This window comes from Eptatretus burgeri, chromosome 7, assembly GCF_056783735.1.
Source record: "Eptatretus burgeri isolate ZD-2024b chromosome 7, Ebu_testis_v1, whole genome shotgun sequence".
Taxonomy (NCBI): domain Eukaryota; kingdom Metazoa; phylum Chordata; class Myxini; order Myxiniformes; family Myxinidae; genus Eptatretus; species Eptatretus burgeri.
In genome coordinates, this window is record NC_140967.1 from 82,196,314 (window position 1) to 82,214,646 (window position 18,333).

Here is an 18,333-nt window from a genome sequence, read left to right on the forward strand (position 1 = left end):
AGTGATCTATTTCATAATTCTTACTCTTTGTACATATAATAAAGATATTTTTTGTGATGGGTGTTGAGCTGGATTTTGCAAACGTGGATGAGGAGATGAACACTGTACAAAATTATTTTAACAAATGTTTTCTTGTGATTTCCAACAAATAGAAACTCTGCTTATTAGACAGAGAGGGAGTGCAAAGCATGATTACCTCAATAACTTGTGCCTTGAAACGTGAATGGCAAGAATGAAAAGTCCGCACAATATAATCAGAGCGAAAGCTGCTGGGATCAACTTTTGCCACCACCACTGTTGCCCTGTCACATAACCACAACATGGTTAAAGGTGATCTGGCAAACAACGAAGGAAAATGACTTTGCACATGGTAGTGTTTAAAATTACCCAACTTCATAATGCTATATTATGATTGTGTCTGCTTTGATTGTGTGCATAATGATTGTTTTGATGTACAGTGATTGTGTCTGTATGCCTGGTGTTGGTTTAATAGTGAGGGTGGTGTACTTGGGATCCTAGGATCCTGAATTCACATCCCCCTTTTCTGTTGATTTAATACCAGGTGGGGTTGACTCTTTCTGTCATCCTTCCGAAGTCGGCAAAATGAGTGCCAGTTTGCTGGTATCCTGTGTTGGAGTGGTAACCTGTCCAGGATTGTGCCCAATAGTGTTGGAAACTGCTTCGGCAGCACCATGCTCTGCACAGAGCATGGTTCTGATGGATGGATGAATTGCTTCTGTGTGATTGTGTCTACTTTTCCACAAAATTTTCTTTGTGCAATTGCATCTTATATTTTCTGCAAACATGTTAAGAATCAGTTATTGAGATGTAAAATGAAAAAAACAAACATCCAAAATGAGTTCACATGGAGGATAGCACAGTTGGTAGTTTTGTTGCTATGCGATTAACCATTTGAACCTTAGTGGCAATTTTACCAGCCACTATTCAAACCTCCATATACCCAAGCTTTCAGTTTACCGGCCGCTATTCAAACCTCCTTATACCCAAGCGGCCAGTTTACTGGCCGCTATTCAAACCTCCATATACCTGAGAGGCCGGTTTACCAGCCACTATTCAAACCTCCTTATACCCAAGCGGCCAGTTTACCGGCCGCTATTCAAACCTCCATATACCTGAGAGGCCGGTTTACCAGCCACTATTCAAACCTCCTTATACCCAAGCGGCCAGTTTACCGGCCGCTATTCAAACCTCCATATACCTGAGAGGCCGGTTTACCAGCCACTATTCAAACCTCCTTATACCCAAGCGGCCAGTTTACCGGCCGCTATTCAAACCTCCTTATACCCAAGCTTTCAGTTTACCGGCCGCTATTCAAACCTCCATATACCCAAGCTTTCAGTTTACCGGCCGCTATTCAAACCTCCATATACCTGAGAGGCCGGTTTACCAGCCACTATTCAAACCTCCTTATACCCAAGCGGCCAGTTTACCGGCCGCTATTCAAACCTCCATATACCTGAGAGGCCGGTTTACCTGCCGCAATTCAAACCTCTATATGCCTGAGCGGCCGGTTTACTGGCCACTATTCAAACCTCCATATACCCAAGCTTTCAGTTTACCGGCCGCTATTCAAACCTCCTTATACCCAAGCGGCCAGTTTACCGGCCGCTATTCAAACCTCCATATACCTGAGAGGCCGGTTTACCTGCCGCAATTCAAACCTCTATATGCCTGAGCGGCCGGTTTACTGGCCACTATTCAAACCTCCATATACCCGAGTGGCCAGTTTACCTGCCGCGATTCAAACCTCCATACACCTGAGCAGCCGGTTTACCAGCCACCATTCAAAACCTCCATATACCCGAGTTGCTGGTTTACCTGCCGCGATTCAAACCTCCATATGCCCAAACGGCAACTTTACCAGCCACTATTCAAACCTCCATATACCCGAGTGGTCTGTTTACCAGCCATTATTCAAACCTGATATACCTGAGCGGCTGGTTTGCCAGCTGCTCTTCAAACTTCCATAAACCCGAGTGGCCGGTTTACCAGCGACTATTCAAACCTCCATATCCCCGAGCAGCCGTTTTACCAGCCGTGATTCAAACCTTCATGTACCCGAGTGGTCGGTTTACCAGCCGTGATTCAATCCTCCATATACCCGAGTGGCCGGATTTTTCTCGAGGGAGGCCAGGGTGGGGAAGCAGAAAGTCCAGGGTGGGAAAAGGAGCTCAGGGATCAAAGGGTTATGCTGTCTGGATAATAATATGTTCAATCACTAATGGGATCAAACTTTAAAAAAAAACCACTGAAAACTGAATTATCCAAACAGACTCGGTGGTGTAATGGTCAGAGTATTTGTTCCTTGTCTGGAAGGTTGGTGTTTGAAACCCTGGCCGAGTCACATGAAAGACTTTTTAAAAGGTACGTGCTGCTTCCTTGCTTGATTTTCGGCAATTAAAATGATAAGAACATGGACAATCCCTTTAGGACAATCCTCATCCACGTTGGCAGGTAATTCATCCTTAGGAAATCAGGAAATGCCCATCAGTGGGATACAAAACGTAAACTGTTCAGCCTGGTGGACGTATGCGCTCTATCGCGTGCCATTCTAGTTCATTTTGTTATTGGACGTGGCTTTGGAAAAAAACCGCCACGATAACGCCTTACGACTGGGATCAGGAATGTCTGGCCTATCACTTTGCCATCGCAGACAGGTCGGTGGTTTCTCTGTGTTCCACCGCTAAGTTTCTACTCTTGCACCCTCTGCTCTTTCCATGCTTTGTCCCTGTCTCCACAGATTTATGTTGGGTGCATGTGGTTCACCATCAAACCCCTTCTGGTGAAACTCCCAAAATTCAGGAACACTGCTCATCTCTATTTGTTCATTCCTTCCTGTTTTTTCCGACCTGTGAAACCAACTCCCACATTCTCTTAAATCTCATTATTCCCTCCACATCTTCAAAACAGCTGTTCACCACCATATCATATCATCCCCCATATAAAACCATAATTCCCCCCCCTCTCCCCATTAAACCACCCCAACCCCAACCAAAATTCCAGGTTTTCCATCCCAATAGTTTGGTCTTCATCTTGTCCACCACCTGCATCTTCCCCAACCGCTCAGTCTACCCATTTCCCTTGTTTGTTCATTTCTGTCTCAGTTCTGCTGCTGGTGTTTCCCCCTCTCTCTGCTGTTCCTTTTGTCCTGTTGCATCCTCATCTGCTCTGTGTACCAGTGTGAGCTCTTCCATGAGCCTCGATGATGCATACAAAGAAAAGGCTCGGATTCTAATTCTGTTTTTTTTTTGCCAACTCGACTTTTTGCGACGTAACACAGAAGGTCAGGTCAGGTCAGGTATGGGAGCATGTGCAAGAGCAGTGCGTCACTGCGTCCACTTTTCGCCGGTACTCCAGGGCCCTCTGTCTGACCATCCCCCAGGCAAATGCCTGGCCCATCTCCATCTCCTTGAGATGCTGATAAACCTGCTGCAATCACTAGGAATGTGGTTGGCCCATTGACCTCCTCCACTCACGTGACTCCCTCGCTGAGAGAATCTGGTGAGCAGGATCAGCATCAAGAAAATGAGCCACATGTCCATACAGCCGCAGCTGACACTCACAGACTATGCAGGTAACAAATCTCATTTGAGTCTCTCTCAGCAACCGCTCGTTGGACACAAACACCGACCAGTAATAGCCAAGGAATCTCCGCAGAGACCTGGTACCAAAGGAATTAAGTCTACGTCTCAGATCCCTGGTCAGAGTCCAAGTCTCACATCCATAGAGCAAGACCAGAAGCACCAAGGACCTGAAGACTGGGACTTCCATCCTCCCGCACAGGTACCGGCAGTGCCACACCCCATGATCCAGTGAATCCATGACTCCCCAGGCCCGACCCAGACGTCTGTTGTCACTCTGGCTCACAGCCAGCAGAGATATGAATATCACTGCCAAGGTAAGTGAATCTCTTCATGACCTCAACATCCTCACCACAAACAGGCACAGACAGGACAGCAGCCTCCAAGATGTCATTGAAAGCCTGGATCTTAGTTTTGACCCAGGAAACATATAATCCCAGCGGCTCCGACTCCTCATTCAGCACCCCGACAGCTTCTAAAAGGTTATCTGGCGTCCACGCAAAGTTGACGACATCATCTGCAAAATGAACGTTAGAGATCTTGATATTCCCAAATGATGCACCGCAGGTTGACCTCTCTGACATCCTCCACAGAACCCAGTCCATACAAGTGCTGAAAAGTGTGGGAGCCAGTACACACCCCTGACGAACTCCAGTAACAACTGGAAATAAGTCAGATATGGTATCACCACATCTCACAGCACTCTCAGTACCAGAGTGTAGTTCAGACATCAGATCGATCAGTTTTGGTGGCACCTCATGAAGACCAAAAATCTTCCAGAGGACATCCCGATTCACTGAATCAAACACTTTACAGATATCAAGATAGACTGCAAGCAGCCCCTGCCGAAACTCTCATCTGCATTTGGTGAGGACACGAAGAGCAAGGATACGGTCAATCGTTGACCTCTTTGGTGTAAAGCCTGACTGCTCTGGACGCTGGTGCTCAAGCAGATGGTGGCGAACCCAATCAATAATTATCTGGGCAAAGACCTTGCCCGCACTGAGAGCGGCGTCACCCCTCGGTAGTTGTTGCAGTATTGGCGATCACCCTTCCCTTTCCAGAGAGGGACAACAAGGCCCCTCTTCTAGTTAGTTGGGATGATGCCTGTGTTCCAGACAGCATTAAAATGCATGCAATTACATGAGTGCAGCATTTCCACCAACCTTGAGAAGTTCAGCATGGATGCCACAGATCCCTGGAGCTTCACCCCATTTCAACCAGTTCACGGCAGCCTGTGTTTCCACAAACGAAGGTGGACCACAGTTGATTGGAGGGTCAGCAATTGTAACACCCCTGACATCCACTTCGACAGCTGGTGGATCAGCCTGGTACAACCGCTCAAAGTAACTGGCCCAGCGGGCCTTCACTTCGGACTCCTCTGTCAAGAGCCCACCACCCTCTTCTCTAACTGCAGTACATCAAGGTACGGGGTTGGACGAACGCAATGCACGAATTTCCCTGTAAGCAGTACGAGAATCACATGACCACAGGTGATGCTCTACCCCCTCAGATTTTTTGCACAAAGGCTTCCTTGTCCACCCTTAGCACATGTACAATTTTCCACCTCAACTCCCTGAACAGCTCAGCTCTGCCATTCAGCCTGGCCCTGCGACTCTGGTCAATGGTATCCAGTGTTCCTTGAGAGACAATATTATTCTTTACCCTACGGTGAGTTCCAAGACATCCACCGGCAACATCAAGGACGGTGAACTTGAAGGCATTCCACAACTCTTCAGGATCTCCCAAAGGACCCAGACCCCCAAATCTCCACTCAGCCTATTCGCAAACTCTTCAGCTACCCTCTCGTTATTGAGCTTGCCAACATCCAGCCTAGGCTGGGATGGTACCATTCTCCCGGATTTAAGGTGCAACGTAAGAGTTGCGACAACAAGCCTGTGCCAGTATTGTGGAACTGAGCACTCCCGTAGACCCTGCAGTTCTGGATCATCCTCCAGCGACCATCAACGTGCACTTGGTCAATCTCCTTTGCCACACCACCAGCGTTGGAATACCAAGTCCAGCGATGAGCTTGTGGGCGCTGAAACAATGAACCAGCCACCCTAAGTCCATCACTTCTTGCAAAGTCAAGAAACTTAGTGCTATTCAGGTTCACAGTTCCAGACCCATGGGGCCCAACACACAACTCATAACCATCCCTATCAGTTCCTCACCTCAGTCTGACCATATACAGAGACCAGGGAAACGATACCCAAGGAGTGACGAATCCTTACTCTCATAATACGCTCGTTGACCGGTGTTACCTCAATTATCATTGGAGTCAGCTTATTGGACACAGCTACAGCAACTCTTTGGGCATGATAACCGTCAGAGTGACCAGACCAATAGTCGGTGTCACCTCCCACCATGATCTCGCCGCAATCCGGTCTCCAAACCTCAGAGAGTGCTGCAATACCGATGGCCAAACGCTTGAGCTCAGATTCATAACAGAGACAGGTGATCATCCTCTCTTAGGGATAGGACATTCCAGGCACCCACCCAAAGGGATCACCTCAGGTTAACGCATGGAGATCGCCGCCTGGTGGACGACACCTTAGCACCACCCTGACACACTCTTGCAATCTGACCCAGGAATGTTACCCTGTGGTTTCCCTCCTATCATCAAAGATTTGGGATCCCGAAGGCTTTGTTCCAATCCCGTCACCTGGTGAGATGCCCTGCAAAGGGAAGCTGCACAGGAGGTACTCCCATGGAGTGGATTTTCAGATTTTTTTTCTGCTTCAAGAATGTTTTACGGAATGAAGGGTTTTACGGTGGCCGGAGTGCAAATCCTGCCACCAACCTCCTAATAAAAAGTAACCCAACTGCAGGAGGACGTCCGCAGACACAGTTGGGCACTAGATATGGATGGCCGTTGGCTCACAAGGAGCTCCTCCGCCCTTTGACAGGTTTCGTTTTTAATCCTGCTGGGTGTCCATATCCAAACACCCTCCTCACCAGGAAACCTGGTGGGGGAGATGGTTTAGTTGCCGACAAGCCGACCATGAAGCAGGTTAGTACAGGCTTACATGGTACCTGTAGCAAGTCACAGATCTGATCTGACCTGACCTGACAATAGTAACACTGTCCGTGTCTGGAAACGTCTGTCGTGATGGAAATACCAACCCTCTTGAACTTGTTCACAGTCAAGGCAAAGCAAAGGCGCATTGGAAACTGCCAACACACCATTTTGAACAGAAAAAAATGTCCTCCGAAGGTGAAATAGCAACGCGTAGAATGAACAGTTGCTTTCCTTTGTTCACCCCAGTCACCAACTCCACCACAATGACATGGTCGTATAATTGCATGAAATTGTAACACGATCCATTGCAATGACCCTTATATGGATCGAAATTGTGGAGCAGCATCACACTAATCCCGACCTTGTAATATTGCTTTGTAATCACGTTAGCCGGATAGAGGTTTTTCCCACGGATTTCAGGAATCAGCTCACCAGACATGACATTTGAATGTTGTCGATTTGGGCAGCAATTAGGAATTTGTTCATGGTGCTGGTGAGAACTCACCTACTCTTCATAAAAGAGACCATGAGATAGTTAACGTCTACCAGCTAACACTATCAGACATGCAGACGGGACACCCATCTTATCGACCATCTAAGGAACAACACGCTGGAATTTGGTGATGCTACTTGTTGCCTGCGAAGCACAAATCTGACCGTTTATAGATGGGAAAGGAATTTAACTCAGACTGGACAGCTCAAAGGTACAGCGCCTTCAGAAAGTATTCACACCCCTCAACTGTTGTCACATTTTGTTGTGGTACAGCCCGAATTTATAATTGACTACATTAAAAAAAAATTGTCACTGATCTACACAAAATACCTCATGATGACAAAGTGAAAACATGTTTTTAATTTTTTTTACAAATGAATTATAAATGAAAAGCTGAAATGTCTTGCATCAATAAGTACTCAACCTACTTCGTGGAGGTGTCTTTGGCAGCGATTACAGCTTCGAGTCTTCTTGGGTATGTGTGTATCAGCTTTGCAAATCTAGATTTTGGGATTTTCTCCCGTTCTTCCTTGCAGATTTGCTCAAGGTCTGTCAAGTTGGACGGGGAGTGTCGGTGAACAGCAACCTTAGAATTTTTCCACAGATTCTCAATGAGATTCAAGTTTTGGCTTTGGCTGGACCACTCAAGGACTTTCATTTTCTTGTTCTGAAGCCATTCCAGTGTTGATTTGGCTGTGTGCTTGGGGTCATTGTCCTGTTGGAACGTAAACCTTCACCAGTCTGGGGTACTTTGCACTCTGAAGCAGGTTCTCCACAAGGATTTCCTTGTATTTGGCCCCATTCATTGTTCCCTCTATCCTTACAAGTCTCCCAGTCCTTCCTGCTGAAAAGCTTCCCAATAGCATGATGTTGCCACCACCGTGCTTCACGGTCGGGATGGTATGGGATGAGTGATGAGCTGTGCTTGGTTTCTGCCATATGTGGCACTTTTCGTTCAGGCCAAAGAGTTCAATTTTCGTCTCATCAGACCACAGAATCTTTTGCCTCATGCTATCAGAGTCTTTCACGTGTCTTTTTGCAAACTACAGGTGTGCTGTCATGTGCCTTTTTCTCAGGAGTGGCTTCCGTCTGGTCACTCTCCCATAAAGCCCAGACTTGTAAAGTGCTGCAGAGATTGTTGCCTTTCTAGCAGGTTCTCCCATCTCAGCCAAGGTTCTCTGTAGTTCTGTCAGTGGTCATTGGGTTGTTGGTCACCTCCCTGACAAAGGTCCTTCTTGCCCAGTTACTCAGTTTGGTCGGACGGCCAGCTCGAGGAAGAGTCTGGATAGTTCCATATTCTTTCCATTTCCTAATGATGGAGCTCACTGTGCTCTTGGGAACTTTCAACACCCTAGAAATTGTTTTATTCCCTTCCCCAGATCTATACCTCCTCACAATTCTATCTCTGAGCTCTACGGCAGTTCCTTAGATTTCATGGTAGAGTTTCTGGTCTGGCATGCACTGTGGGACCTTATATGGAAGGTGTGTTTCTTTGTAAAGCATGTCCAATCAATTCAATCGGCCACAGGTGGACGCTCCAATCAAGTTGTGGAGACGTCTCAAGGATGATCAAGGAAATTGGATGCACCTGAGCTCAATTTGGAGTATCATAGCAAATGGGTGAAATACTCATTAACTCAAGATATTTCAGATTTTCATTTTTAATTAATTTGTTAAAATTTCTAAAAACATGTTTTCACTTTGTCATTGTGGGGTATTTCATGTGCATCGGTGACAATTTTTTTTTCCGTTAATCCATTTTAAATTCAGGCACACAACAAAATGTGATAAAAGTAACGGAGTGTGAATACTTTCTAACAGGACTCGAAATGCATTACCTGTGCACCATCCATCCATCGGGACCATACTCTGTACAGAGCATCAGTGCTGTCAAAGCAGTCCCCTGGGCTATTGGGCACAATACGGGACAGGTCATCACTCCAATGGCTCAATCATCCCAACAAGCTGTTACTCATTTTGCCAACCTCAGAAGGATGACAAGATGAATCAACCCCACCTGGTATTAATTCAACAGAAAGCAGGATTTGAACTCAGGACCTTCGTATCTCAAGTCAGCCACCCTCACCATAAAGCCAACACAAGGCATGTGCATCATCTCGAGGTTTTAAATCTAAATGTCATAATACTACATTTTTGATATTGATAACAATAATGTGTTAACACTTCCTGAAGAAATGTGATTATTTTATGACCATCTTTTATATTTTTTTTCATTACAAACAAGGATAAAGCATAAAATTAATAATAATACTTGTAGTACCTATTCATACCTGCATCATTAACAGCATTATATTCAATGCTGAACCAAGCACTCCAATCATTCAGCTGTCCGCGTTTTCGACGAACTGACAGTATGTACGACCGTCTGGGATTGAAGGGTTGTATCCAAATCCCGACATCATGATTTGTAGAAAATGACTGGGGGGAAAAAGGAGAGAGTGTAATCATTACTTACACTTTTGTAAAGAGAAATCAGAGCTCATGCTGAAAGAACTGAAAGTGTGAATAAATAAGTATTATGTACAGTGTGTTTTAAAGATGGTGTGGTGGTGGAAGCAAAGGTAGAGATTATTGGATTGGTTTGATACAAATTTTTTTAATATTTGAATATTCAGAATAAGATAGGCGAAATACACCTGCCAACTAGAAGGGCACTCGGTGGAGCGCATACTTAAATGGTGAAGAATCACTTAAAAAAATCAGGAAGTCGGATCCGGATCCGAATCTTCACCAAAATCTAATCAGTTCGTCCTTGTCACACACCCAACCTGCCCTCAAAATATCATCTGGATCCGTCCAAAACTTTTTGAGATATCTTGCGCACAAACAGATAAACAGATAAACAAACGGACAGAAAGGGGTGAAAACATAACCTCCTTCACCTTTGGTGGCGGAGGTAATAAAGGTGTGCCAAGATTCCCCAATTCATGTGTCGTCTTCTTCTTGTTATAAATATATCAGACGTAAAGCTCTTTCTAACCACTGCCTGAATGACTTGCTCACTCATTGACTAATATTAAAGTTTGGTGTCCTTTGGGTGATGTAGAAAGCAGAAATTTTGCGTGTTGATGGACATCGAAGAAAAAAAAACTGGAAAACTGGAAAAAACAAAATCGCAGAACTGTTGGAAAGCATCCATAAATGAAAATATAAATAAATGAAAAAGCAAAAACCAAAACAAAATAAACCAGGCACAACAAATCCCGCCCACTTAAGGCATAAAGTTATTTTGGGGATTAAATTTAAATTTGATACATCCTTAACCTGAATGTTGATTATAAGGAATAGAATAAGGAATATTTTAGTCTTCGTTTGAAGTAAATTAAACGATTTTTGACGAAGTTATGACCGTAAAATGATTTTGACCTTTCAAGGCCACGTAAGGTCAAAGGTCATGGTGTCAAATGAAAGCCAATAAAGGACTTGATATATGTCTTCCATAGTAAACACGCATATTCCTAACCTTTTTTGATTTATAATGGAAAATTTGTAATTTTGACTGATGACCATGACCCCCAAAACTTCGGACCCTACCGATCTTCACAAATATGCATTTTTCACAATAGGAATGGGTAGGATTATAAGTGACAAATAGAATAAGGTTCACTATAAGCTTAGTTTGAAGTAAATCAGATCATTTTTGACGAAGTTATGAGCGAAAAACGATTTAGATCTTTTAATGACCTTGACCTTGACCTTTGATCCAATTGGACCCAAAAGTTAATGGGGACGTCCAAGGTTCATTGCCCACCTGTGGATTAAATTTGATAGTGTTTGCTAAAGCCGTTTTGCCGTAAAGTTGCGAACAGACAGACAGACAAACAAACAAACAGACAAACAAACCTGACGATTACAATATCCTGCTCCCTCCCTCCAGGGGGCGGGATAATTAATGAAAAATCAAATGCAGGTGAGTGACCCGAGACAATGGGGAAACACTGTTCGTATGCTTAAAACAACGTGCAAGCACACCCCGCTAGTAATATATATATATATATATATATATATATATATATATATATATATATATATATATATATATATATATATATATATATATAATGATATATAGTTACGGATTTCAGAATCCGGTCTGATGAATGCATCCACACATCCAGGTCCTCAGACAGTTATTTCCTTAAATGCATGTTCAGATTAGCCCCATCTCCATGTCTGATGAGATCTTAAATGTGATGCGTTGAGAAGAGTAAAGAATAGATCCCCTCTCTTATGTGAAGCTATTTTTTCTTTACGACAGACACGTTTACACACATTTCTTTCACGAGCTCCGACGCCCACCTTTTTTGAGAGCGCACGAGTCGTCATGGTAACCATGCCCCGGTGGGGCTGGGTGAGCTTGGGGCAGACGGCACCCCGTGGAGACAGCCCGGGGATATAAAAACGAGCGAGAGAAAGCGTGAGGGGCGTTCTCTGAGGAGATGGATATTCTGTGAGGAGATGGACGTTCTGTGAGGAGAGACGTTCTGAGATATAAAAAAGTGAGGCAACAGCGAAAGAGGGACGTTCTGTGAGGAGAGGCGTTCTGTGAGGTAAGACGTTCTGAGAGGAGAGGGACGTTCTGTGAGGAGAGACGTTCTGTGAGGAGAGACGTTCTGAGAGGAGAGACGTTCTGAGAGGAGAGGGACGTTCTGAGAGGAGAGGGACGTTCTGAGAGGAGAGGGACGTTCTGAGAGGAGAGGGACGTTCTGAGAGGAGAGGGACGTTCTGAGAGGAGAGGGACGTTCTGTGAGGAGAGACTTTCTGAGAGGAGAGAGACATTCTGTGAGGAGAGATGTTCTGAGATATAAAAAGTGAGGAAACAGCGAAAGAGGGACGTTCTGAGAGGAGAGCGACGTTCTTTGAGGAGAAAAAGTGAGGAGAGGAAAAGCGAAAGACGAGAGGAAAAAGCAAAGGGTGAGAGAAGCGACCAAGAAGCGAGTGTCTGACCAGCGCCGACGAGACAATTCGCCCTTCCGAGTGCTTCGGCAAGCGAGCGTGTGGTGTGCGTGTGGGTGTGAGCGGTGCTGCCAACAAGTGAGGCATGGGTCGATCACCGGCGGCACCAAGGTCTAAACCTGCGACGGACTTTCTCGGTGCCCTCCAGACATCGACTGGAATTCAAGGCTGCCCCGCGAGAGGGTGCACCACAAAGCTGGGTGCTTGCGACGGACGTGACACGCACGCATGCATTTCAGGACGTTTTCGCTTCATGAACGACTTTCTGGTGAGCGAGATGATTCTCCCCCTCCCCTCCCCCTGAATGATCTGCTGGGTGCCCTTGTCTGTGTTTAGCTGTAAGTAAGTCAACCCCCGATAAGCATCTGCTCTTTGTCCCTTTCCTGGTATTTTGATCGATTTTGCTTTGAAATTCATTCTTTATTTACCTCAGCAAATAAAAAACTTCTTTTTATTTATTCATTTTATTATTAATAAATTATTTGTCGATTTCAAACTTGTCCGTGTTTGTCCTTTCCTTCATTGGTCTAGCATTGTTCGAACCTCGATAGACTGGGAGGTAATTGTGGTGAATTGAAGGTCGTGACGTGTGATCACATGTTGCCCGGCTCGAGCACAGAAGAGATAAAGCTGAGGTTCGGCTCGGCCGCGCGGATTGTCCCTAGGGCATTGTCGTTTTATGTCGGCGGCTCACTTGGTGCTCATTGAATGGTGAGAATACTGATTGATATATAATACTGATTTATTTTGCGGTGATTAGTTGCGCGTGTATACCTTACTGCTTGTGTACTCCTTGCTGCGTCTGTATTTCCTGGTGTGCCCGTAGAAGCGGCTTCAATCAAATGGAATAAAGCCTATACTCTGAAGATTCTTCTCTCGTCCTCATTTCAATTTATTCCATTTGGTTTTCTCGGCTCTCTCAACCAACGATGGACAAGATCTACAAACCAGAGAGGTTCGACGCAGACCCAAACGCGACTGACTCAGAAATGAAGTGGTCGCATTGGTTCCGTTCCTTCTCACACTATCTGACCATCATCGAAGAAGGAGCCGACAAATTGGCCGCCCTCGTGAATCATGTCTCGCCCGGCGTATACAGGCTCTTCTCGGAGTGCGACACTTACGAAGCAGCGATCGACGTGCTGCAGGCGCTCTACGTGAAGCGCAAGAACAAGGTATACATACGACATCTTCTCAGATGAAAACCTCAAAGACACTTTTGTTTACGTGGACAATGTCACAGTGTGCGGTAGGGATCAGGGGGAACATGACATGAATCTGGACAGATTCTTGAGCATTGCTAGAAAATATAATCTGACTCTCAACTACGAGAAATGCGTATTCTCGGCAAGGTCAATTGACCTTCTCGGCTACACGATAGCCGACGGCACAATTAAGCCTGATCCTGAGCGATTGCGCCCACTTCGTGAGCTACCCCCACCTCAGGACCTGCAGACAATGCGCCGGGTGATCGGCATGTTCGCTTACTATGCGAGATGGATTTCGCAATACTCCGAGAAAATACATCCCCTAGTGCATTGCAAAAACTTTCCACCAGATGCCGCTGTTGTAACAGCTTTCCACAACCTCAAAGACGATATCAGTAATTCCGTGGTATTATCGATCGATAGCTCGGTGCCCTTCGTGGTGGAGACAGATGCTTCAGATCACGCGATAGCTGCTACGCTTAATCAGTCTGGGCGACCCGTCGCGTTCTTCTCGAGAACTCTCTCTGGAAGCGAGCAGAGACACTCGGCAATAGAGAAGGAGGCGTACGCCATCGTCGAAGCGCTGCGTAAATGGAGACATTATTTACTGGGAAACCACTTCACGCTCGTTACGGACCAACGATCCGTGGCATTCATGTTTGATGGGAAAAATAACGGGAAAATTAAGAATGAAAAAATTATGAGATGGCGGATAGATCTAGCCTGCTATAGTTACGACATTGTTTACCGGCCCAGAAGGGAAAACCCTGCTGCAGACACCTTCTCGCGGGTCTACTGCTCGGCGGCAATCAGTCGGGCTTTGCAAGACCTCCATGTGTCTCTGTGCCACCCGGGGGTAACCAGAATGGCACATTTCGTATGCAGACAGAACTTGCCCTATTCTATTGAAGATATTAAACAAATGAATGCTTCATGCCCTGTTTGCGCTGAACTAAAACCCAGATTCTATGGTGCGGCTTCTGGCAGACTGATCAAGGCCACTTCTCCCTTCGAGAGACTAAACATTGACTTCAAAGGGCTCCTGCCGACCGAGACAGACAACAGATACATATTCACTGTTGTTGATGAGTATTCAAGGTTCCCTTTCGCGTTTCCGTGCTCGGATATGACCTCGGGCACTGTCGTGAAATGTCTGTCTGACCTCTTCGCTATGTTTGGGAAACCTTCGTACATACATTCAGACAGAGGGCCGTGTTTCATGTCGGCCGGGCGAAAACAATTCCTATTAGAGCACGACATCGCAACTAGTCGAACGACGGGTTACAACCCACAGGGTAATGGTCAGGTGGAACGGTATAACGGGGTCATTTGGAAAGCCGTAACTCTGGCGTTGAAATCAAGAGGACTGGGCCCCGAGCGGTGGGAGGTTACCCTACCCGACGCTCTGAATTCCATACGCTCTTTGCTCTGCACGTCCACCAATGCAACTCCTCACGAACGAATGTTTACTCACCAACAACGTTATGTTGACGGCCAATCGGTGCCCAATTGGCTAACCCATCCCGGAACAGTGTTCATGAAATGCCCGGTACGACAAAGCAAGTATGAACCCATGGTGGAAGAGGTCGAACTCATCGATACTAATCCAGAATACGCTCATGTCAGGCTCCCGGATGGCAGGGAGACCACTGTGTCAGTTCGTCATTTGGCTCCCTCAGGCACTCCTCCCGCAGGTACACCACCATCTGGCACACCTCCCTCTGACATCCCCTCCCCAGGTGTTCCCCCCCCCCAGGGACTCCACCCGAGAATGGTGACGACGGAGCTGCCGCGTTCCACCCAAGAGCGATTGAGGAGTCATCCCCGGCACGAGTCGAGGCTCACCAAGAGGATCGGAAGCCTCCCTCAAGTGAAACCGCCATCTACTCCCGGAGAGGCCGACGAATAATACCCCCTCGCCGACTCAATCTGTAAAGGGGATTATCGGCATCCTCGATGCTCATGCTCCTATATGCTCGTTACATAATATATCGATGCTCATTACCATGCTCCTACAACTCAAAATAATCCTCACTGCTTGGCATGTATGCTTCTGTAGTTTAGATAGTTCGCATTGCTTGAAATGTATACTCCTGTAGCGCTGAAGTAATCATGGTGCGTTAGCTGGGCCTCTAGTTACATTTTAAAGACGGGGAGAATGTGGTGAATTGAAGGTCGTGACGTGTGATCACATGTTGCCCGGCTCGAGCACAGAAGAGATAAAGCTGAGGTTCGGCTCGGCCGCGGGGATTGTCCCTGGGGCATTGTCGTTTTATGTCGGCGGCTCACTTGGTGCTCATTCAATGGTGAGAATACTGATTGATATATAATACTGATTTATTTTGCGGTGATTAGTTGCGCGTGTGTACCTTACTGCTTATGTACTCCATGCTGCGTCTGTATTTCCTGGTGTGCCCGTAGAAGCGGCTTCAATCAAATGGAATAAAGCCTATACTCTGAAGGTTCTTCTCTCGTCCTCATTTCAGTAATTACAACAGATTTGACCAAAAATTCATCGGCACACACACCAGCGGTTAAAACGCTCGGCCGCCCAAATTAAAATCTAATCAGATAATATTGGTGCTTTGCCGAGGGTGCGCTCCCCACTCAGGTAACCACGTGACCTCTAGTTAAACGGATTAAATATATATATATATATATATATATATATATATATATATATATATATATATATATATATATATCCTCAGGGAGGCATTTTGCCCCAACTATCTCTCCTCGCTTGGTGAAAAGCATGCAATCAAACTGGTTCCCACATCAACAAACCTTGTTATCCCCATCTTTGGGTGCGATGTTCACGTCATAATTGTAATCTCCATTCGGTAGGACAGGTGGCTTCCAGCAGAGAATAGCAACTTCCCTGTCTTCTGCCTCAGCTTTCATTGTTCCTCCATTGTCCGATTCCCTTTTATGCTCTCTTTCTGCAGGAAAATCAACTTCCACCATGTTGTTGCGACTACCGCAGACATCGTCTGGTTCTCCAGCCTTCAATTCCAACCACAACTGGGATGGGGGCTCAGGTTTGTCTGAATGGGGGATCAAAAGGAAGACACAGAAAGAACCAGAAAGGATGACCTCAAAGGTAGTTCGGAGCAGGCATGTAGTATTAACAGGGTAATATCTTACCAGTAAGTTTAATAAATCAACAACTTATCTTTCGGCTCTGACTGCTCAGATCATGCATCTATCAACTGAAAGCAAAAAATATAGATAAAAAATAGGATGTGCATAAGAACAACAGGTCGTGGACAAAAAAATGGAAACACCAATGTAAAGTCACTTAATAGGATGTAAGGCCACCACGTGTGGCCAGTACGGCCTGTATGCACTGTGACAGAGAGTCCACCAGCGTCTGGAATTCTGCAGGAGGGATGCGGGAATCATTATTCCATGAGATAGTCAATCAACTCACACCTGTTTGATGGAGGTGGCAAATCCTGTCTTCGGCATCCTTCCAGAATATCCACAAATGCTCGATTGGGTTCAGACCTCGTGACTGAGAAGGCCATGACATATGGATAACATCAATGTCATGCTCATCAAACTATTGGGCGACCACACTTGCTCTGTGGATGGGGGCATTAGGGGTCTCCTCTTGCAGCCATGCTAACCATAATTCGAGGCAACCAGGCCTCTGCAGCACTTTTACACATGACTCTAAGCATGCTGGGATGTTATTTGCTCAATTAACACATGAGCCACACCAACGTGGAAGCCGTTGCTTGGTGTCCCTAAATTTACCCAGGTGTTTCCATTTTTTGTCCACTACCTGTACATCAATCACTGACAAAACTGAAATAACTTATTTAACGGCCCTAATTATTCCCAGCTTGTTGTGGGGTTGGCGGAAGGACGGGTTTTGCCAAAATCTTTCACGAACTGGCTGGCCAGACCTGACATTTGACTGAAGGTTGTTTAGCCAATAGCTGAAATTTCTTCAGTGTGCCGCTAATAACTTGTCGACTCTTTGCGAGGAATTCAGTGGGTTCTTTAATGTCCAACAACTAATGGTAGCATATAGGACACCCAGATTAACGTCCATTTGAGGGACAGCACACTTTGTGATGCAATACCCTGCCGGTGAAGCACGAATCCACCAACTTATTGTCCCATTGGGTATCGAACACACCCAAAACAGCTCAAAGGGGTAAGTACATCTTGTTGGACAGTTACGGCCAATTTTTGTGACTTTCCAATGACTTGTTATAATCAGGAATGAAGTTTTATGGGTGACATAGAAGGTAGACCAGTAAAGGCCCTAATGAGGTATTGTGGTCAATGTGCTGTGCTTCACCCACACAGAGGAATTGTTTAGGCATTGCTCCAAAAGCCTACTTCGACCAAATTTGCCTTAGATAGCAGCAGTTTATAAATTCCAGTCGATGAAGGATTGACAGATTAATAAGAATCTATAGAATATTTCAATCTATTAGTGGGTGGATGGGAATTGGGCATCTGGGAGAAAATAAAGCACCTTGCGTGTTCTGTTATGAGCTAGGCTGCTAAGGGGTGTATCATTATAAGTTATGTATGTTTTCTTTTGAGTTTAGATTATTGATGCGATCGCGCTTTTGTCACGCTATCCTGCTGATGAAGTCTGGTATTTGTAGCCATGCCCTTTTGTAATCCAGTCTCGCAGTCTTTGTCTTGTCCAATTTCCCCCCTTTGGAAATTTATAGAATCTTTCTCGACTGGTTTTTGTGGACATAATTTGTGGACAAACTCCAGGTGGAATTAATTTAACAATCCCATTGATGCTCCATGGCATCCGCTTGTGCAGAAAGATAAATTAAGAATTGGGGAGAAGGTTCTTTAAAGAGACTTTGCAAACAAGGGATCAGCTGGTGATTTGAAGCTACATGTCTGTTAAGGCCACAGGTTAAGCAGAGTGGTTGCAATCCAAAGTGCAGAGAGAAATTTAGGGCACATCAGCTCAAGAGGAACGAAGGAGTGATTCATGTCAAATCCCCAAAAGGTTCTGCTAGATTAAAGAAAGCCTGGTTCCACCCT

At 45.6% G+C, this 18,333-nt stretch overlaps 1 protein-coding gene across 2 annotated transcripts in view; it reads right to left on the reverse strand.

The window, feature by feature from the left end:
* LOC147023641 (uncharacterized) overlaps nt 1-18,333 on the reverse strand; it is a 113,649-nt gene that overhangs the window by 22,077 nt on the left and 73,239 nt on the right. For both annotated transcript variants that reach the window (XM_085889269.1, XM_085889267.1), the window contains exons 6-8: nt 16,090-16,349; nt 9,409-9,556; nt 197-302 (exon numbers count right to left, since the gene is read on the reverse strand). In XM_085889269.1, coding sequence (XP_085745395.1) covers nt 197-302; nt 9,409-9,556; nt 16,090-16,349 — 514 coding nt within the window. The remainder of the gene's footprint in view (nt 1-196; nt 303-9,408; nt 9,557-16,089; nt 16,350-18,333) is intronic.